The 23,228-nt window shown below is 41.6% G+C and overlaps 1 protein-coding gene across 1 annotated transcript in view; it reads right to left on the reverse strand.

The window, feature by feature from the left end:
• Positions 1–23,228, reverse strand: part of specc1la (sperm antigen with calponin homology and coiled-coil domains 1-like a) — a 44,051-nt gene that overhangs the window by 3,517 nt on the left and 17,306 nt on the right. Inside the window, exons 2-15 of the mRNA XM_088994886.1 lie at positions 20,777–20,939; positions 20,541–20,679; positions 15,640–17,261; positions 15,247–15,454; positions 12,062–12,135; positions 10,342–10,517; positions 9,161–9,324; positions 8,824–8,945; positions 8,494–8,584; positions 4,356–4,445; positions 4,105–4,264; positions 3,910–4,012; positions 2,053–2,169; positions 1,909–1,968 (exon numbers count right to left, since the gene is read on the reverse strand). Coding sequence (XP_088851012.1) covers positions 1,909–1,968; positions 2,053–2,169; positions 3,910–4,012; positions 4,105–4,264; positions 4,356–4,445; positions 8,494–8,584; positions 8,824–8,945; positions 9,161–9,324; positions 10,342–10,517; positions 12,062–12,135; positions 15,247–15,454; positions 15,640–17,261; positions 20,541–20,679; positions 20,777–20,902 — 3,252 coding nt within the window. The 5' untranslated portion in view covers positions 20,903–20,939. The remainder of the gene's footprint in view (positions 1–1,908; positions 1,969–2,052; positions 2,170–3,909; positions 4,013–4,104; positions 4,265–4,355; positions 4,446–8,493; positions 8,585–8,823; positions 8,946–9,160; positions 9,325–10,341; positions 10,518–12,061; positions 12,136–15,246; positions 15,455–15,639; positions 17,262–20,540; positions 20,680–20,776; positions 20,940–23,228) is intronic.

Genomic DNA, 23,228 nt, shown 5'->3' on the forward strand with positions numbered 1-23,228 from the left:
TTTGTGTTCCAGCTCAACACACCCAAACTGCACATTGTGTTAGCATATGTGAAAAAAATGAGATGAGAAATGTATTTTTTTCAGAATACATTGTGTACACTTTTTGAGATATTGTTTGGTTTTGAGCAGGGATGTTTTGTCATGTAAAATATGTGCCTTGGCTCAGTAACTGTTGGAAAACACTGGCTTAGACTACAACCCCATGTTGAAAAGTAATTTCAACATATTCCAAATAAAATCTTGATCCATGTCCACACCAAGAAAACATTTGCAGTCTTTCAAATTGTGCATTCCAAATCACCGGGTGGGGGTCCTATCGCTTAAACTCATGAAACCATTTAGAGGGCTTACAAAGTAATATTCAGATTGGGCACAAGGGCAATCATGGTGACCCGAGGACGCGTGATTGAAAAAGAACTGAGTTACTTTAAAGGACAACCGACATCACATTTTTGTTTTCTGACTGACATCAGAAAAACGTTTTATAGCATCTAAAATACCAAAAACACGTAGTATGATATTTTTAGTCAAATGCAAAACACCAATAAAAATGACTTAAAGTGTCCAAAATCTGCAAAAAAACGAACCCTGAAGTGGCCAGTTTCAGAAGGTCCCGCCCCCTTGTTCGTGGCGTCACCCCAAGACGTCTTACCTTGCTGGAGAATCAAAACAATGGCTTCAGATTCAGAGAATATGCTTTCTTGTTACTCATCCAGTTATGGATATGATTCAAATAGTTCTGAAGAGGAAAGCATACTTCTTTGCAATCGATTAAAGAATTTATTCCGTGCCATTTTGAGGCAATAGGGGGGGGGGGAATGTAGCATTAAAAAAGAGGCAGAAAATGGCGACAAAGCTCCGTGTAAGGAATTAATCAGCCTGTTCCTTACACGGAGCTTTGTCGCCCTCTTCTGCCTCTTTTTGGTGCAACAGAAAGTTTTCAGACCAAACAAGTACAGCAAAATGCATTAACGTGATGGAAGGACTGCTACAATGTGTCCTTTTTTCGGTCAGGGGCGTTCCTTCAGTGACGTCACGTACAGAGTCGTCACCAACTCAAAAACAAGACTTCCGGAATATTCAGCGTGAGTCTTAAAACGTAAAATAATGCTATACGCGGTGGACTCTTTGTAAAATCCGCTCAGTCAAAGTCATTTGAAGCGATTTTACAAATTATGGACACAACTTGTCCGGAGACGTCGGTTGTCCTTTAAATATCACAATAGCTTTTTATCAGTCAGTTGAAAGAAATTAAATTTTGATTACGATGTCACCGACATTATGAATGGCATTCAGTGAGGTAGTTTCCTCAGCGTTATAAAAATATGTAGTCACACGTTGCCCAACAAGTTCAGTTGCCATTGTGCTCAATGTTTTTTTTCTCATTTTTATTCTATGGTTATTTTTCAACAGTTTTAACTTTATATCCAACATGTCCTTTTTTAGACGGATATTTACTTTAATCATGGTTCCATGTTCAAATGCATTTAGGATCAGGCGGGTGTGAAACGCCCAGAGAAAGTGCAACTTTGACCAAAACAACCAAGATGTTCCCCCACTATAGAATAATGGGAATACAATGTGAACTTGCCACAGTTCTCCACAAAATACATTTTCATTGGTGCAAAGCAATTCCTGTCAAAGCAAAATGAACAAATATGATTCTATATTTTCTCTCTTCGATATAAAATAGATGTCCTGTGTGGATGACTTATAATTTCTCTGTTGCACCAGAGGCATTGCTGCTACGGAACTAGTTAGAGGGCTGCCTCTTCCATTATCTACCCCAGGGGGTTTGACTTGATGAGTGATATAGTAGCATATTACACAGGGTCACTTTTCTGGACAAAACATTTTCCAAAAAAAAAAAACATGTTTCAGTCAACTACATTTCATATCAAAACTTACTAAAGTGCATTTGATCCCAACACTTTCTGCAGCCTGGAATGCCAAGGTGAAGTTCCTCTTCTGTCAAAAAAAGGATATTCACCATTTTTTACTTGAGCATTTCCAAGATTTTAAAGGTAGGCGTTCCTGCCAATCTGTGCTTGCCTTGTCTTGGCTGGTCAGCTCTTGGTAAGGGATGTGGGCCGGCAAGTAGGTGTGAAGCATGGCGCAGAATGCCAGACCATCATTCCAACTACTGCTGAAATTGGTGATGTCAATGTTCTGGAACACACGGCATTGCATCATCATCAAACAAATTTTGGAAATAGAAACAACAGAACATGAATCGATAATCACTCTTAAACCAAGGTCATAACCTTGGCTGAGTGGATCTTGGAGGCCAAGGCAATTATTCAAATAGTCTTGTAAACTCATACGGCTTCTTTTGAAGGCAGACCAATTAAGCGCAGTCCATTTTAGGTATAAAGATCAATATGGATATAACCAAAGCAACAGTTTCAAATGAACCATATATTTCTTGATTAAAGTGAGAAATGTAACACTTTGCACATGGTAGAATAATAATGAAGGTGAGAATGCTTTGGCTTCTTTCTTGAATGCCGATAGCATAAAACATTAAAAGGTCGTGAAAAACAAACAAATTAATTTGTCTTGATTGGTCATTTTAAAGCACAAAAACCACAAGTGTTACTGAACACTAGATTGTAATCGCCCGCCTCTTGGTCGTTGTCAAGATCGTACTATGCGTCGTGTTTTCTGTCAAGACCCAATCCTGGAGAGGACCTCGGTCGGGTGCATCGCTCCATGACACAAACAATTCACCGAAGCATTATCTCACTTATGTTGGCTAATACAGAAATGCTAGGACTACAGTAATTGCTGCACATCAGGAAAATATGAGGCGATTTAACCACACCCAGCAACATATTTTATCATGTCGTGATCTCATCATGCCAGCAATCAGAGTTGGACTGTAACGTCTTGTTCATTTCTTTCACAGCTGTAAATTGGTTTATCATTTTGCGATCGACATTAACGTGCAGTGTATTTAATGAAATGACATTTTGCATGGACTTTATGGCAAAACAGATCTTTACTCAGCAAAACATAAAGCTCAGCATGAAAACCCCAAATTGCTGTTGCATGAGTGAAAATTAAGTTTAACTGCCTGTAAAAAGAGGCAGTCAAAATACCAGTTTGTTTTCCGAATCTTTTTGCATGATCCTAAACCTCTTCGTCTGTGTAAGCTCTCAGTCGTACAAGAGTGGTCCATCGATGAAAAGGTTTCTTCAGCCGTCATCTGTACTTCTTTGAAGGTGTTGGACATTTCGCTTCTCATCCAAGAGGCTTCGTCAGCAAACTAAAATTTTTGCTGGTAGCTCTGGAGACTGAACAAATTTTGAAAAATAAATACTTCATCAACGTCGCAGGGATAATGCTAGTGGGCCTCAATCTGCAGTACATATGCACCTAAAAGCTAGCAACCACCCATTTGACAACAGTGAGGTTAAAATCTAAATGGTAAAATAGATGGTTTGAAAGGGGAGTTAAATAAGCTATTTTTATAAACCAACAAAACCCTTCACTTAATCGCCATGGTGGTATGAGGTTCAATTTGGATCATGCTTACAACAGACTTAGATCATTACCACATAGGCTTAGTCATGCTGATGAGGTGATACCAGAGTGAATGAGTCAATCAGGGTCAGTCATAGACCATAATAGAAGTAATCAGTGTAGCCTCAGGGAATAGTCCTCTTCTCCCCCCAACCCGAAGCCTCTTGGATGAGAAGCGAAACGTCCGACACCTTCAAAGAAGTACAGATGACAGCTGAAGAAACCTTTTCATCGATGATCATAAACCTGCTCTGTATGTTATGTACCTTAAAATAGCCATTGTGTGATTGTACTTTAGCCCGATTCCTCAATTGAATAATTGAGGAATTGCATTAAAAAAAAAATCAAGGCTTGGGTGGTTTCCGGAACCATCTAATAACCTACTTGATAGCCCTCAGTTTTCTTCTGGCACCATTTCAACAGAGCGTTTCTCTTGGAGCCTCCATATTCTCTGGCCAGTGCAGACAGTGGGTCCTTTCGTTCCTCTCTTTCAAGAAAACAACAGAGATCAGACTGTGCTTGCTTAGGAACCTTTCTTTTGTTTGTCAGCCTTTTGGCAACACATGGTTAAGTTTGTACCTTAAGCGGCTGCGCGCCGTGGGAGTGACGGAGGCTGTCGGAGAGGAGGAGGACATTGAAAGCGGCGAAGAGGCAGCACTCATGGCCATCAGTGAGGATGAGGAGCCCCCGTCTTGGGCTGCCATGTCCCTCTTGATCTCTTCACTACTCCGGCGGGACACTGCTTGAGAACATGTGCAAAAGATTGATTCCTAGAAAAAAAATTGATTTACGATAAAGTTAACATGCACCCCCTGAATACGTTATTCAACCTGAAATCGTCTTGGTGGGATCCATGTTTGAGACCCTCTGGAGGACAGAAGGCGGCCGACTGGCTGGGACTCCTCTGAGAAGGTGCTCAGCTGTAAAGACATTATTACATGTAGTTTTATGACTGACATAAATATTTCCATTAGACCCCAATAAATAGTCACATTCAAGTTTCACTGAGCGTAGAGAATAATAATTGGTAGCAACTCCTAGGCCGAATCAAACTGAGGCTTTGGCCCTCGTACACACTATTCACATCAAACAATTGCCAGGAGGAGGATTGACTTAAATTCTAAGGATGACGAGGTTCACAAATGCAGTAGTTGTAATCTGCTCTGTAATCTTGCTTTCTGGGACGAGTCGGTCCTTCATAGTCTTGACAATAAATTACAAATGAGAGGCTTTCTGTTCAAACTTGTGGTTGATATATTAACCCTTTCATGCAACCTTTTAACATGATAACATGATTTGCTGTCCACTGTTGTAAACACTGTCCCGGAAATTGTTAATATACACGTGAGTTTGTCATGATCATAAGTACATTTCAATCAATCATGCAGCATATGTGATTTCACTTCGAAACGTCCTCTTCCAAAATAATTTTGATGAGGCATTACTTAGTGACACAAAGTACAGGATCAAAGTCATTGTCATCCCCCAATACTCTAGTGTAGTTCTCAACCTTGTTAGAGCTACTGAACCCAAACCGTTTCTTTTGCACAATCACTGAATCCTGAACACGATTATTGTATTAATGAAAAATCAAAATATTACATAAAGTACCGTATACTTTTTTTATTGAGCACAAAATGAATCGGCCAGTGATGACCAAGTGGGCATGTAATGATTGACACGTTGAGTCAGTTGTGTTTTATCCTCCATAGAATGAAACATGAAATGTAATTTCTCCACTGCGAGACTAATAAAGGCAAATCCAATCCAATCCAATAGCAGAGGCTCTGTGGAACCCCGAGACAGATTCACCGAACCCCTACGGTTCGATCAAACACAGGTTAAAACCACTGGTCTTGCGGTTGTTAATATTCATGGGTCGTTAGCTAAGCCAGTTATCAAATGCACACTAAATTGCTGTTGATTTGTAGATATTGTATCTACGATGGCTTCAATTGCCTTCCACATAGATTAGGTGCAATACTAACTGCTACTTGATGTGAATAAGGCTGTGTGTGTGTTATTTTATTAGGATTTGTTTTTTACCCTAAACGACATAGTTCCAACATTCCGTATTATGCAAGTGAGAATAACTAGCAGTATTGAACTACTTACTGTCAATACCAGACATGGGCAAAATACAGCCCGCCGAACTTGTCCAAATTATAGTAAAAACAGTGTCTGAAACTCATGACTAAAAGTTAGAACTTGTCCAAATTATAGTAAAAATAGTGTCTGAAACTCATGACAAAAAGTTAGCGGACAACAGGGCAGACAACTCTGAAAAGTTGCCTGCCCCATTTTTCACAACTTGAAACACAATAAGACGCCTAATCACATTTAAAAAAACATTGTCACAAAGTATAACATTTTTTTTAATTAAGGATGTACCTCCCACAAATGCTACCTTGCTTAGTTTACGGTAAATGTCCATGGCTGTAGATTTTGCTGCAGTAGTCATTTGTCATCATGGTGCACAATGCGATGTTTGCATTGCTTGCTACAAGCCACTAGGTATTATTGAGCTTGAATATTTCGTTGTGTAATAATATGTTTTGAATGTTGTGATTCAAACATATTGTGATTCCATTTTTCAATAAATGTTGATTTCTTTAACTTTGTACCTTCGATTGAAACTTATTAAAAACAGACGCAATCTTGATAACTCACAGTGCATATGTTATTTTAATCTATTTCCATTTCCTCCTCCCAGTATCTGCGAAATAGTATGTAAACGCCATATCTTGCATATTCCTTGAGACAAATTTATTAACTGATCAGGGATATTTTTCACATTTGAAAGACAGTTAAAAAATTGGGTTGTAGTGTTCTTACTGTACTATGAGGTTTGTACACACTACATTTAAAGGACAATCGGCACCATTTTTTTTTGTTTCCTACTGACATCAGAAAAATGTTTTATAGCATCTAAAATACTCAAAACACACAGGCTGATATTTTTAGTCAAATGAAAAAAAACAATAAAAATGATTCAAAATGAATCCGGAAATGGCCAGATTCAGAAGGTCCCGCCCCCTTGTTCTTGACGTCACGCCAAGACGTCTGGCCTTGCTCGAGAATCAAAACAATGGCTTCAGATTTGAAGAAGATGCTTTCTTGTTACTCATCCAATTATGAATATGATTCAAATAGTTCTGAAGAGGAAAGCATAAATGTTTGCAATTGATTAAAGGAGTCCTCCCATATCAATTCGAGCCATCAATGTAGCACCCAGAAAATGCAGAAGATGGCGCCCAAGCTCCGTTGGAAATGGGCTGATTTGTCAGCTGGGAATTTGTATCAGCGAATATCAAATAGTTGTCTTGGTGCAACACACAACGCTTCACCATGGCGTTATTTATGTGTTTTCCTTCTAATTTCGCCATCAACACGGATCAACACGAAATTTTCAGACCAAACAAAGTACCGCAAAATATATTGTGTGTCGCTTTCTCGGTCAGGGGCGGTCCAAGCGTGACGTCACATCGTCATCAACTCGAAAACAAGACTTTGTGAATATTCAGCACAAGTCTTAAAACGTAAACTATAGCTATATGCTGTGGAATCTTTGTAAAATACGCCCAGTCGAAGTCATTTGAAGTGATTTTATAAATTATGGACATAACTTGTCCATAGGCGTCGGTTGTCCTTTAATGCTTTAGGTTTAGTATTTCCGGCCCAAACACTCCCTCCAAATGCTCCTGGCCCGGCCCCTCTGTCAACAAACCCATGCACAGTGTCTCAGGCTACCCTGACCACAGAAACACAAACTGTATAAGATATACAAAAAGGAGGAAACATCAAATCCTTAACAAGGACAGGATCACTTTTGTTTACAAAACATTTGGCTACTCAAGAGAAATTGTAAACATTATCACATGAGCCAAATGTTCTCAGGAACCCCAATGAATCATGTTTTTCTAACACACGACCGAATGGCAATTACTGCGTATAGCTCAATTCGAGGTGTTACTATTGCTTATTGCTTGGCGAGCAATGGTACATGAAAGGACAACCGACACCACATTTTCGTTTCCTAACTGACACCAGAAAAACGTTTCATGGCATCTAAAATACCCAAAACACGCAGGATGATATTTTTAGTCAAATGCAAAACACCAATAAAAATGACTTAAAGTGTCCAAAAACTACTTCAAATTGAACCCGGAAGTGGACAGTTTCAGAAGGTCCCGCCCCCTTGTTCGTGATGTCACGCCAAGACGTCTTGCCTTGGATTGGATTGGATTGGATATGCCTTTATTAGTCTCACAGTGGAGAAATTTACATTTCACAGCAGCTCGAGAATCAAAACAATGGCTTCAGATTTGGAGAAGATGTTTTCTTGTTACTCATCCAGTTATGAATATGATTCAAATAGTTCTGAAGAGGAAAGCATAAATGTTTGCAATCGATTAAAGAAGTTATTCCGTGTCATTTTGAGGTATCTGGACAGAAATGTAGCACCCAGAAAATGCAGGAGATGGCGCCAAAGCTCCGTTGGAAATGGACTGATTTGTCTGCTGGGAATTTGTATCAGCGAATATCAAATAGTTGTCTTGGTGCAACACACAACGATTCACCATCACGTTATTTATGTGTTTTTCTTCTAATTTTGCCATCAACACGGATCAATCCGAAGTTTTCAGACCAAACAGGTACCGCAAAATGCATTGTGTGTCGCTTTCTCGGTCAGTGACGATACCTCCGTGACGTCACAACTCAAAAACAAGAATTCCTGAATATTCAGCGCAAGTCTTAAAACGTTAAATATCACTATATGCCGTGGAATCTTTGTAAAATACGCTCAGTAGAAGTCATTTGAAGCGATTTTACAAATTATGGACATGACTTGTCCATAGGCGTCGGTTGTCCTTTAAGTATGTGTGTGTGTGTGTGCGTGTGTGTGTGTGTGTATGTGTGTGAGTGAGTGAGTGCATGTGCATGCTCTCAATCAACAAAGAATATTACATGACATGGAGATGTCGGAATAGCTGGTCCTCTTGTCACTGAGGGAGGATAGCGGCTTGGGAGCTGACAGCGATGTAGATCCAGAGTGCCTCTGAAAAAGAAGAGTCTTGGTTAAGTGCTCCACAATGTACATATTTAATTTTCTTTATCACACAAATAAGAGTTCAATGCTAGCAAACCTGTCTACCTAGCAAGGGAAGCCTATTCAATTTTCGGCAGTATCGTGCGCCAAAAAATATTTTTTAATTGCATAGATACATTGAATTTTTTTTTTTTACTGGCTTCCGGTTCCATTTACAGAAAATATAGTCGGAAAATATTTTCCCATACTTGTATAGGTGAGACGGCGGCAGCCGGAGGAGTCTTCATTGGACTCGGACTGAGAGGGGTGCGTGGTAATGGAGCAGCGGATGCTGTTGGAGTCACTGTGACAGTACTGGAAGGTGGAGGTGCTTGAAGTTCCAAGAACAAAGTTAGTTGCTAGGAGCTTTGATTAAATGTGGCTGAAATGTATTACGGTACAGTATGTGAGGGGTGAATCATGAGCTATAGGGACATTTTGACAAGAAAATGCAGGCCCCGATAGTAATTTCTTTAGAGGATTGGAGAGCAACGCATGTACAAACAATCTGGAAAAATTGTTGTTGACGCAAATATTGCTCCATACCTTGTGAGGCACTGTCGAAGCTCTTGATGAGTGTTTTAACAGTTGGTGAAGGCTCGGAAGAGGTGGAAGATCGACGACTCAGACCCATCCCCTGTCTGAGTGCAGCCAAGTCCCTCTCCACTGCATTCATATAGTTATATACTCTGCCCCTCTCCTCTTCTTGTCTGGACAAAATATATGAACATACTTTACATCATATCAACAGCATAATTAGACAATGGTAAAATAGTGCATGGAATTTGGTGCTTGGAAGGCAAATAATAATAATAACAATAATAATAATAATAGAAATAATAACAATAATAATAATAATAATAATAATAATATCGGGCAGCCCGGTAGTCGAGTGGTTAGCACATCGGCTTCACAGTGCAGAGGTCGCCTGTTCGCGTCCCGGTCCGGCCTCCCTCTGTGGAGCTTGCATGTTCTCCCTGGACCTGCGTGAGTTCTCTCCGGGTCCTCCGGTTTCCTCCCACACTCCAAAAACATGCATGGCAGGCAGATTGACCACTCCAAATTGTCCCTAGGTGTGAGTGTGAGAGTGACTATTGTACGTCTTTGTGTGCCTTGCGATTGGCTGGCAACCAATTCAGGGTGTCCCCTGCCTCGTGCCCAAAGACGGCTGAGATAGGCTCCAGCACCCCCCGCGACCCTAATGAGGAAGAAGCGGTACGGAAAACGGATGGATGGATAATAATATCAAAAAAAAGCCACGAGAGTGGCTGCCTTTCCAGCAGCTCATGTATTTTGTTTTTCTACTTTCATAACGTTGCTGCTGTGAAATGTAAATTTCTCCACTGCGAGACTAATAAAGGCAAATCCAATCCAATAATAATAATAATAATAATAATAATAATAATAATAATAATAATAATAATAATAATAATAATCCGGTTTCCCCCCCACACTCCAAAAACATGCATGGCAGGCAGATTGACCACTCCAAATTGTCCCTAGGTGTGAGTGTGAGAGTGACTGTTGTACGTCTTTGTGTGCCCTGTTATAGGCTCCAGCACCCCCCGCGAACCTAATGAGGAATAAGCAGTAGGGAAAATGGATGGATAGTAATAATAATAATAATAATAATAATAGTGGCTTTACTGTTTCTTCATTGAGATGTTCGTTAGTTCAAGATACTCAAAGCCCAAATCTGTCCAATAATTTTTTTGGGAGAGTCTTACTTGCGGCTCTTGACCTCATCCAGCTCCTTGCTCAGCTTGTCATTCTTCTCCAAGGCCTCCTGCAGTCGGCGCCTCAGGTCTCCAATCTCTTCTTGCGCTTCTGACTTGATATCATTAGCAATGACCACAGCTGTCTGCAGGTCTGCTTGGAACTGACGCCACTCCATCGACTCCTCCTGTGAGGCAAGTGACATTATTAAGTGGGCAGTAATGCAGATACAACTGTAAATCATGGCTCTTTCCCCTCCATCTCGCATAAAGTCTCTTAGTGTTGGGATTGAGATAACTTTTCTTGTGATGAGATGTGTAAAATTAAATTCAATACTGAAACGAGAAGTCAACAAACATTTTCTTCACATTATTTTCAATGCGCCTTCATGAGACAAAGCACGCCATTCTGGCTATTGCATTTGTTAATGACAGATTAATCAGTAGAAACCACCCATTTTTAGACCCCTCAAGGTGGCGGATATTTTGACAGCCCACCTGTTTTTCGAAGTTGAGCCATGATTGGTCATTTCAATAACCCTGAGCATCTGTAAAGTCATTTTAAGTTAACAGAAATTGTGAAAATGTCCACTCGCTAAGATGGCTAAATATGGGTGGATTTCTACGGGTGGATACTGTTAAGTACACATTTATCACTGGAAAAAGGGAAGAATGTTTTTTCCAATAATGAGTCTTCTTTTCCTTTCGGCTATTCCCTTCAAGGGGTCGCAGCGAATCAGTATCCCCCATCTTCAGAGGTTTGATTCGCATTTTTGTTTTGGCCAAGCTTTTACGTCGGATGCCCTTCCTGACACAACCCTCTGTATTTATCCGGGCTTGGGACCGGCACAAGAAGACACTGGCTTGTGTCCCTTGTGGCTACAGAAGAAGCAACACTAGGAACTTAATGAAGATGGAGATGTTCAGTAAAAGGCTCCCAAACACAAAATGGTCATCGGCACAGCAACATTCAAAAAAGCAAAACTATACTCACCATTTGTCCAATAATGAGTAAATGTTCATAATGTGAAGATGCCAAAGATTGATTTCATTGTTTGTGAACCCACCAATTTTTTTCCCCCATAAACTCTTCAAAGTTCCATCCATCCATTTTCCAGACCGCTCAATCCTCATTAGGGTCGCGGAGGGTGCTAAAGCCAATCCCAGTCGTCTTCGGGCACGTGGCGGGGGACACCCTGAATTGGTCGCCAGCCAATCGCAGGGCACACAGAGACAAACAACCATCCACATTCACACACACCAAGGGACAATTTGGAGTGTTCGATCATCTTGCAATGTCACACAAAGACAAACAACAGTCACTCTCACACTCACACGTCGGGACAATTTGGAGTGTTCAATCTGCCTGCTACACATGTTTTTGGAATGTGGAAGGAAACGGGAGGACCCGGAGAAAACCCACGTGGGCCTGGGGAGAACATGCAAACTCCACACAGGGAGGTCTGACTGGGTCTTGAACTCACGACCTCTGCACTGTCAAGTCAGCGTGCTAACCACTCAACTACTGGGGAGCCTCTTCAATAGTCCTCCTCTTAACATGGATTTATTCTCATAAAATGTCTTTTTCTCGTAAGAGTATAACTTTGTTCTCAGCACAGAGCAACGTTATTCTTGTACGATTCCAACTAGAAAAAGTCATATTATGACAAATGAAAGTCATTGTCTCCTCACTATTTGACATTTAGATACCAGTCAAGGAGAACTGGTTTACCCTGAGTCTGCGATGAAGGATCTTTATCTCTCGTTCCATGTCATGCTTCTGGTCCTGTAGCTTCTTTACAGAGTCTGTAAAAGAAAGTGCATTTAATTAGCTAGCCGTACAGTAAACAAGATATCGAAATCAGGCCTGACAAACACAACGAGGTGCTATGGCGTGTTGTCCTACCATGAGAGAAATGTTGCGCATTGCGTGTGCAACATGAGGGTTGATCTGTGTGAGAGTTAACAATGCTAATGCAAACCTCATTGTTGTGAGAGTCAACATTTTGTATAGTTTCAACTATTTATCAAAGAAATGTTATAATGCTCAACAGCAAAGGCAAGCGTCGGCATCCTGCTCGTTTGCAGTTAGGCAAGGAATTTAGCAACAACTTCAGCCCAATGCAACATAAACAGACCACCCTTATCTCTCCGTAGCCGCAAGCTGCTGCTTTGCACAAACAATACATTGAGTCTCGCTGAGTGCTCTGTCGACAGCCTTCTACCACATGCTTGGTCTTGACACATACCATACTGTAGTATAATACTCTTTCTATAAAGTAGTAGTAAATTACTTCCAGATTCTGTTTTCATTCTTTTGATTTGAGACAGCACAGCAACTCCTCTCCTCGTTTCTTCTTTAAGTATTTGCCCTCACAGTAAAAAAACAAATAAAAATAACATCAAAAACAGCAGTTCAGTTGAGAATCAATATTGTGTGTAAAATCCTTCACTGTATTTGGCTTTTTAACCTCAAATTATTTATTATGCTTTATGGTTCTGATAGTCTTGTCTAGTTTGCAGTGCCCTCTCTTGTGGATGCCATTATGTTCACAAGGAACCCCGCAGTGTATTTGAAAAAAAAAAAAAACATTCTTGTGGTTTGTCCTTTCATTTACTGTCAGTTGTTTTAGGGTCAATCTAAGCAGAAGTTTCTTTTTGAAATTGGCGACCGTGTATACGAGCCCAAGTTTGTTTTCATGGATGGAATATTGGATTGGATTTGTCTTCATTAATCTCGCAGTGCAGAAATTTACATTTCAGAGCAGCAAAGAAAGTAGAAAAACGAAATACAGGAACCGATGGAAAGGCAGCCACTCTCGCGGCGCCGTCTTGAAGTCAAAAGAACGAAAAAAAATACATAACAAATAACATGACAACACAAAGACACAGAGAGTCATTCATTCTTAAGCACTTTCTGTACCCTCTTTGTCTGTTTCGGGACACGAAGCAGTTCCAGATGAAAGAGGAGAGGATCAAAGCATCTCTTCACCAGTGGATCAGGGACATCATGGTTGAATGTGCGCGTCGACTACAAGCTAAATGTTGAAAGCAAACACGCAGCTGTAGCATCCATTGACGAAAAGAGATCGTCTCACATCTCCTGTCCCACATAAATCCGCTTCAATTCCAAGCCGCGAAAGTTCCACATACGCATCGGCGCTCTGCGCTGACGCTCCTTTCTTCTTATCGCGCGCTCCTCAAGCCATGCATTCATCCAGCCGCAGACTGTCCAACAGCACCGACCTTTCCATTGAACAAAGCGGGGCTGTGAAGATGCTGCCCATTACAGTTGCAAAAAAGCACAATGGCCCCTTTGGTGTCCAGCGATGACAGTCGAATGGCATCGACATTCCTCCCATTCAAAAACAGCACTGGCATATTATTACTGCCAAAAAGGCGCAACCGCTCAGCATAGTCTCCTCCTTGATGAATGTCGTGGCCAAAAAACATCTGTATCTGTTCCACACGATGCACCACAACACAAAGTGACAAAATAAAACACAAAAACAAGACAAAAACAACAAAAAAAGCAAGGCTCATGGGAGCACTTCCTGACAGCTGCCTACTCGGGCGCCATCTTGGACTCCTTGGATTGATGGGGAAAATAGGATCTTTTTTCCCTTATGTTTTTAAAATCCACTTCGAACTAGAATACAGTGGGACCTCGATTTACGAACCCCTTGGCTTCCGAACTTTTCAGTTTACGAACGTTACATTGATGAAAATTTTACCTTGGCATACGAACTATTTTTCGGGATACACATGGCGCTGCCACAATGAGTGATGTGTCGTTCGTGAACGAGCCCGTTCTCCAAACAAGGAAATGGCAGCGGACTTTTTATTGTCCTCTCCCCCGCCCCCAGTCGTTGGTTAAAGCCACGTGATTGGTCAAGAAGGTAGCAGACAGAAAGAGAGTGAGGCCGTTCTCCAAAAACAAAATGGCGTCTTCGGTTAAAGCCATGTGATTGGTCAAGAACCCAGCAGTGTGGGTGGGGGGGGGTTAAACATTAAAGAGACAGGCAGACAGAGAGAGAAACAAAAAACACACACACACGAAAGGGAGAGGACAGAGCTTGAAACAAAAAAAGGAAAGGGGAAAAACAAGTAAAATGTAAGAAAATGGATAGAAAACAGTGAAATTTGGACCCATTTCAACTTTGATAGTTCAAAAGCAGAGTGTCAAATAAGGTTAAAGAAGGTTAAATATCCCATCAATCAGGCTCCACAAATAACCCGCACAAGCCATCAGTACACTTGATGCAAAAAGCTATCAACCCAGCTAAACAGATCACAATTGATGAACTAGATACAATTATCACAGAGAAAGCACCTACAAGGGACCATTCCTCAAGATGGTGAAAGAAGCCTATGTTCCTCATCAAGTGTTTAATGCTGAGGAAACCGGACACTCCATTCCATCAAGCCATTAACGACCATCACAAAGGTAAATAAAATGACTTTATTGGACAGTACAGTTTATTTCTTTAATCATAATACTATATCACATTTATTATACATAAAATAAGGTATATTTTGTGTAGTTTTTAAGGCTTAGAAAATAAGAAAGTAGAACATTGTTTTTTGGGGACCTGGGAACTGATTATTCTCATTTTAATGGTTTCCTATGGGAAATTAATTTTTGGGATACACACTTTTCACCGTACACACTCTGTCTGGGAACCAATTAAGTTCGTAAGCTAAGGTCCCACTCTATAACTCAGTTGAAAGTCAACCACTGCCAAAGTTTCTTTTTTTTCATGCCGTGTTCTTGTGTATATCTCATCACAATATGTCAAGTGACAATTTCTGCAATTGGCAGCACGCACTGACCGTCAAGGCTGATGTTGTAGTTAGCTGGACAGATATTGTGGAACAAACAAAAAAACAACAACAACATCTGTGCCGAGTTCTTACTCTCAAGATCGGTGATGATGAGGTTGTCATGCAATTTGAGAGCTCGATGCTGCTCCACTTCATCTTCCAGCTCAAAGATGGTTTCCTTCATGTCGACGATCTCGGTCTCCTTCTCCTGCAGCTCCTCACGCTGTTTCTCCAGCACGTGCGCTTGCTCAGCCATCTGCTGCTGCACCTGCTGTTGGAAGTCTCTGTACTCCCTGTCGAGCTGCTCGCACAGAAAAACGGACTTCAACTCATTAAAAGTGGATTAATTACTGAAGTCATACACCAAAGGTGGTAAACAGATTCTATCTGTGCTAGTGTGGAGACAGAACACATTTTTGTCATGTATTTTGGTGCCACTATTGACTATAATTGGCATAGTAAGCCTTCATCAATGTGAAAACTTACCTTATTCAAAGTGTCCTGTAGTACGGTAAGGTCACTGTGAGCGTGTTCCAGCTCATCTTGCAGCTTTGCAGCCTTAACTTCAGCCTCCTCCTTCCCCTGTCGCGCAGCTTCCAAAAGCTGGCAGATATCATTTTTGTCCCCCGCTGTATGCAGAGAGTAGAGCTCAGCAACCCTCTGCCTCTCCTGGTCCAAATGAGCTCGGCAGCGGCTCAGCTCCGCCTGGTCACTGCTCACTGCCGCTTTATATTCCTCAAGCGCGGCTGCCATGGCTGCCCGTTCTTGTCGCTCTGAGTCCATGACGCGTTCCATTTGGTGGTTCCTCTCCTTCAGCGCTCCGATCACTTCTTGGGCTTCGGCGTTGTCCTGTTCCGCCATCTTCAAAGTGTTAGAAAGGTGCTGTTGCACCCCCAGCAGCTGCTCCCTCTCAAAGCGGGCGTTATCCGCCAGGTCGGCGTAGCGCTGCTCCAGTTCCATGTAGCGTCCACTCTTGATGTCCTCCTCGAGCACGTACGAGACATGATGCTCGTCCAGCAAGGAGCGCAGGTACTCTATCTGTCGACCGTAGAGCTCCAGCTTGTCGCTCTGCTGGCACAACGAGTCCATGAGGATGACTTTCTCCTCGCCGAGACGCTCGTTCTCCCCGTTCAACTCTTGGGTGATTTGCTGCAGATCAGCCAGTTCCTGCAATGTGGCCTGCAGCTCCTCAGCAGTACTATGCTGGTTCTCTTCCATCTGATGGATGCGCTCCGTAAGACAGGCGACCGACACCTCGCTGGCATTTCCACTGCTGCCCCTCCGTGAACGCTCTCGACTGGGAGCAGACTCGCATTCGGAGGATGAGGAGGCTCCTGAGGGGGCGTCCAGGGCATCGTCGCTGGAGGTGACAGCCTGATAGACCTCACTGGATTCACTGTCCAGGTTATCCACCGACCCACCATGCTGTTGACCACTGAGTAGATCCTCCAAGGAGCCAGGGGCCGACCCCTCCACTGAAGAAGTCAGGGTGGCTCCGCCCTCACTCTGCCCACTTCCCGCCGCCAAGTCAGGGCTGAGCGATGGGTAGCTCAGCAACTTATCACCATCCAGCCTCTGCTCCAGAGAGAATCCCAGTGCATTGAGACGGTCTTTGAGCATTCGATTCTCACTCTTTAGCACGTTGAGCTCCTCTCTTATAGCCTGGTTCTGCTCTTGTAATAAAAGCAGAGTGGATTCGACGTCAGCTGCTGTGATGGCCGAGACATGCGGCTTCTCCCCCTCCTCAGCCTCTTCCTGGAGGGGCGAGTCCTTTCTTTCCAACCCAAGCTGGACCCTCATGTCTCTCAGTTCATTGCGAAGGTGTAGAATCTCCACATCTTTGCTCTTTGCAAGCCCAATGAGATCGTTGACTTTTGTCTCCAATGCCACCTTATCACTGATCTGGCCATCTGATTTTGACTTGCTCATACGACTCTCTGACTCAGTCAGGATCTGGCTGCGAGAGCGCTTCCCCGAGGCTGCATCGCCTGCTGCTGTCCCTGAGACCACCTGCTTCTTATTAGCTGACGTCCTGGATGTCCGAAGACGGTCTCGCGAAGAATTTGGCTCTTTTGTCGTTGATGATGTCATACGCTTGGTTGAGGAACCTTAGTTATAGACAACATCAAAAAAGATAATATTGTTACAAAACAAGCAAATTGAATTGAAACCAATGTATACTGATTTTGTTTCCCCAAATGTGAGTAAGGCACACTAGCAACACTTGGTTAATTTGCCTCACGAACAGTGCATGTAGAATGTGAGCATGTTCAGGAGTTACTTTGGTCAGGGAGGAGGATCATGTACAATTTGAATATACAGTAAAGTCTCGTTATATCGATATCGGATATATCGATAGTCCCGGTTATATCGATACTATTTCTATGCACGCACGGAGAAAATTACACGCAAGCGGGTCGGATATATCGATAGTCCCGGTTATATCGATATTTTTTGGACTCCCTTGAATATCGATATAACAAGACTTTACTGTATTACAACAAATGAAAAGCTGCAATCACTTGCATATTTTAAAATATATTCCAATACATAATAATATATTATAAACTATAAAAATATTATTATAAATTATAAGTGCCTTGCATGCTGGGTCCGAGAGGACAGTAATTTCATCTGTGCTGTATGTCATGCATATTAGCATATATTCGATGAGAAGGTTTCTTCAGCCGTCATCTGTACAAAAGTGAAGGTTTCGGACGTTTCGCCTCCTATCCAAGAGGCTTCGTCAGCGAACTAAAGTCTGACTGGTCGTATCGGCCCCATTTATATATCCCTAATGTCCAGACATGGTGGCGCCGGACACAGCTATGATAGGTCCCTACTCTCAGGTTGGGGGGGGGGGGGGCAGAGGACCCCTCCCTGTGGCCCCACTGATTGTTCCTACATTCCTGACTAACGACTGGCCTATTACCCCCACTCCCCCCGGTATCACCTCATCAGCATAACGACCCTCATCAGCATTGCGAAAGTTGCCTAACCTGTTTTGCCTAAGCAGGCTATTGTATGAACGATCCAAATTGAACCTCACCCCACCAGACCGGTTTAATGAAGGATTTTGTTGTTTTATAAGAATCGCTTCTTTTACCCCCCTTTCAAACCATCTATGTTCTTTCGCTAAGATTTTAACCTCATTGTCATCAAATGAGTGGTTGCTAGCTTTTAGGTGCAAATGTACTGCCGATTGAGGCCCACTAGTATTATCCCTGCGATGTTGATAAAGTCTTTTTTTGAGAATTTGTTTCATCTCCCCAATGTACTGCTCTTTACAATGTTCATTCTTACAATGTATGGAATAAACTACATTACTTTGTTTTTCATTTGGTAGCCTATCTTTTGGATGCACTAATTTTTGCCTTAACGTGTTTATCGGTTTGAAATAAGTAGGAATTTTATGTTGCCAAAGGACTCTTTGTAATTTTTCAGAAACTCCTGCAATGTACGGTACTGCTACTCCTCCTACCAAATGAAAAACAAAGTAACGTAGTTTATTCCATACATTGTAAGAATGAAAATTGTAAAGAGCAGTACATTGGGGAGACTCAACAAATTCTCAAAAAAAGACTTTATCAACATCGCAGGGATAATATAAGTGGACCTCAATCGGCAGTACATTTGCACCTAAAAGCTAGCAACCACTCATTTGATGGCAATGAGGTTAAAATCTTAGCGAAAGAACATAGATGGTTTGAAAGGGGGGTAAAAGAAGCGATTCTTATAAAACAACAAAATCCTTCATTAAACCGGTCTGGTGGGGTGAGGTTCAATTTGGATCGTTCATACAATAGCCTGCTTAGGCAAAACAGGTTAGGCAACTTTCGCAATGCTGATGAGGGTCGTTATGCTGATAAGGTGATACCGGGGGGAGTGGGGGTAATAGGCCAGTCGTTAGTTAGGAATGTAGGAACAATCAGTGGGGCCACAGGGAGGGGTCCTCTGCCCCCCCAACCTGAGAGTAGGGACCTATCATAGCTGTGTCCGGCGCCACCATGTCTGGACATTAGGGATATATAAAGGGGGCCGATACGACCAGTCAGACTTTAGTTCGCTGACGAAGCCTCTTGGATAGGAGGCGAAACGTCCGAAACCTTCACTTTTGTACAGATGACGGCTGAAGAAACCTTCTCATCGATGGACCACTCCTGTACGACTGAGAGCTTACACAGACGGATTAGCATATATTACAATAAAGATGACTTTGACTTAAACAATATATTGTACAATATATGTAGACAATATATAATAAATACAATAAAAATATAAAATATGGGGAAATTACAATGAATAGAATATATTACAATATATTATCATATATGACAGTTATGTATTGGAATATATATTTTCGTTTCATTAGGGGAATATGGATTTAAAATCAATGTCCAGAGTGGCCTGTGATTATTTATTTTACATCTCTTTAATTCATCCATCCATCCATCTATTTTACAGGTTGCTTTATCCTCATTAGGGTCGTGGGGGGTGCCCTAGCCTATCCCAGCCGTCTTCGGGCACGAGGCAGGGGACACCCTGAATTGGTTGCCAGCCAATCGCAGGGCACTTAGAGACAAACAAACATCCACGTTCACACACTCAGGGACAATTTGAAGTGTTCAATCGGCCTGCCATGCTTGTTTTTGAAATGTAGGAGGAAACCCGAGAACCCGGAGAAAACCCACGTGGGCCCGGGGAGAACATGCTAACTCCACGCAGGGAGGCCGGAGCGGGACTTGACTCACAACCTCTTCACTGTGAAGCCGGTGTGCTAACCACTTGACTACCACATAAACAGTGCCCGGAGTGCTACCATAACTATAATTTGGTAAATGATTAAAACACATTTGACACCAATGATGTAAAGGATTAACTCCGCACAAGGTGACCACCGGGTACTTTTGGGCACAGCAAAACAAAACTCACTTTGAGCACCGCCAGTCAATGCTGCAAAATGAAAATTAGAGGACTAATCTCGGGCCCCTGTCAATAATTAGCCATTGAAATAATCAGCACATCAAAGGGAAAGAGGATAAATAAGAGGAAGACCACAGAATCTGAAATTGATGGGTAATGAGGGGGAAACGATACATATAAGCTATCAAGTTATCTAATGGCTATCAGTAGCTATCTATTAGCTAGCTAGCTTTCTTTCTATTTGAGTTACTTGCGGGTTGAGTGAACGCTGGCGCGTGTGGCTGCTGCTGCTCACAGAAAAACTTATCCTGTGACTGTAAAGTGACTGAGAGTTTTGAAAGGCGCTTATAAATGACATGTATTATTATTATTATTATTATTATTATTATTATTATTATTATTATTATTATTATTATTATTATGCATCAGTTGTTTAAACTAGCGCAGCACATTATAGTAAACACCTGCTGCTGCTTTTTGTTTGTTGTCACCGGTGCTAGCAGTGGTCCCAATTGAGGCAGTTCTCTTGTTTTTGCAGACAGCATTACTTGATGCAGGAGTCCCTCCAGCCATAGCCGCTAAAAGATCATCATTGCTTTTCACCTGAGAATGCGAACAGAAGAAAAAGAACATTCAGATCCACACGGTGAAACAGCTGCTTTTGCTAAAAGCTGCCAAGAAGTACGATGATGGTTCATACCTTTGGTAGAGGTGGGGTGCTGTTCGTCTTGGCTGCAGGCTTTCCAGTGCCAGTGTTAGATGGGGCTTCGGCCTTCCCTCGATCAGTACTCACCTTACTCACCACAGGTCGCACTGACTTCTTCATACTGAGTTCTCAGGTGCCGAAACATTTACAGCTCAGTCTGCGCACACAGGAGGGAGGAGAAAGGTGAGACGTCAGAATAACTGTCTAAAATGTGATGAATGAACAAATAACTGACAGCAGGCTCAACAGATTTGCTTTCTAACTTGAGCACCAGATCAAATATGGTCTTCTCTATCACGATTATTCCTTGAAAAAAAATATCAGCTCAAACAAAATGTTTTGTTCTGATGTCTGCCAAGAGTCTTGAAACTTCTCCCAAAAAGAAAAGCTATTGTAATCGGGACATGCCAAGACACAACATAAAATACATTTTCCATTGTTTAAATTTCACAAGATAGTTGGTTATTGCATGTTTGCAAAGGTCCATATAACATCACAGTTGTTGGGTTGAACGGCGTTAATTATTATGTCAACCGACATAAAAATCTACATCAGAGTGGAAGCAATGTGTTGAGCAGTTCTTCTCAAATAGTGGGGCTCCGTCAAGAGGAGAACGTTTGACCTGCTTTTTTATTTTTTAATTGTGAGGTTTTCTTTAGTGTTGTAGAATAGAGTGAATTTGCACCTCCACCACATTAGAGGGCAATGGCGCTTTCATTTCCAGTGTGCTCAGGGAGCATTCGCTCTGTATTTTATTTAATAATAATCATCATACATTTCATTCATAAGCGCCTTTCAAAACTCCCAGGAAACGTTACAGTCACAGGTTTATACTGAGCATGCGCGCTTTACACACAGCACAAAGTATGAGTATAAAGTGTCGACATTAAGTGTAGCAGAAACCTCAAGTGCCACCAAGAAATAAATATTGAACAGGGATGAGAAGATAGGCCAGGGAGACGGGGATAAAGAGAGAAACGAAACTGTCCCAAAAGCTAAAACAAGTAAATGTGACGAAAGTAGCGCTTGACTTCACTGTGACCAGTGTGGGAGATTATAGACCAACCAGTGCGCTTACTAAGTCTAATATGTTGGCAGCAGAGCATGAGGTCAAATAAACATTACGCACCAATCAGACTAATAATCCGCTTGAGTTGTTTTCAGTGAAACCGTGCTGAATCTGGCCAACAATCATCCCACTTTCTGAATGACACTTAAAACCATTAATCCAGGCATCACCTTTGATGGGAAAAAAAGTCAGTACATATTACTTTATATATTTGTGCTTTGCACATTAAAATTTGTGTTTAATATTCTGCTCCCGAGTCAATGTTGGTGATCAGTTTGAATGCATTGTTATTAATTGGTCTTGTGTAATGTTATTTTTCAGTTTCATAATGTTTGACATGGTCAGTCAAAAATATTTATAGTTTAAGCATTTAACTTAATTTTGAATTGTCATTACAGTTAAGAAAGTAATTATTTGTCGTAAGGTGGTCCACATTACTTTCTTTATTCATTTTCTTACATGTTAATAAAGATTTAGTATTATGCTGAGGTGTACTTATAACAATATTATACATACAATTATACATACATACAATTTCTGTCATGCTCCCCTAGGGCATGAGAAATTGAGAGCAAATGATGGGGAGTAATGAATTGGAATTAAACGGTGTGTTTTTAAAAAAGTACAGTTGTGGGAGCAACAGCTCATTTCTACAAGAATTTATGAACATAGCAATTGCTGAAATATTGACAGCACTCGTCTTGTCACTCGTCAAATGCTTAACAATGAATGTCTGTGTCTTTGTGTTGTCATATTATTGTTATATAGCTATTTTATTTGTGTTATTTTGACTTCAAGATGGCGCCACGAGAGTGGCTGCCTTTCCAGCAACTCCTCTATGTTGTTTTTCTATTTCTATCTTTCCTAACTTTGGTGGTGTGAAATGTAAATTTCTCCACTGCGCGACTAATCAAGGCAAGTCCAATCTAAAACTTGCAGGACGCTGTGTTGTGCAAGGTTTCCACCCAGGTCTGAGCAGCACCTCATTTCATGGCATGATAGCCAAAAAGATTATTTGGGACACAGCTGGAAGCAAAGGATAAGTACTGTAGCACATACTTGGATGTATTTTTGCACAAAGTATTTTAAAGGCGAAAAAGTGTGTCAAAATGATTTAGTTTAGAAAGGAAGCCCATCAACAATCAATCTTAGTCTCTGTTCTGTTTTCTTGCTCTGCGTGCGTGTGTGTGTACATGCGTGCGTGTGTCGAAGAAGACAGTAACCATCTTGAATGTTTCATAAACATTTAAGATAAGACTCACTAACCGAGAGCTACACATATCTTAGTCAAAGCTCATACAAACAAATGAATCTCTGAAGGAAGAAAAGAAGGAGCAGGTGTGCTTAAGAGATGAAGAAAATTGTAGGACTTGACGT

The sequence above is a fragment of the Hippocampus bargibanti genome, linkage group LG04 (genome assembly GCF_051943395.1).
Source record: "Hippocampus bargibanti isolate YZ-2025 linkage group LG04, ASM5194339v1, whole genome shotgun sequence".
Taxonomy (NCBI): Eukaryota; Metazoa; Chordata; class Actinopteri; order Syngnathiformes; family Syngnathidae; genus Hippocampus; species Hippocampus bargibanti.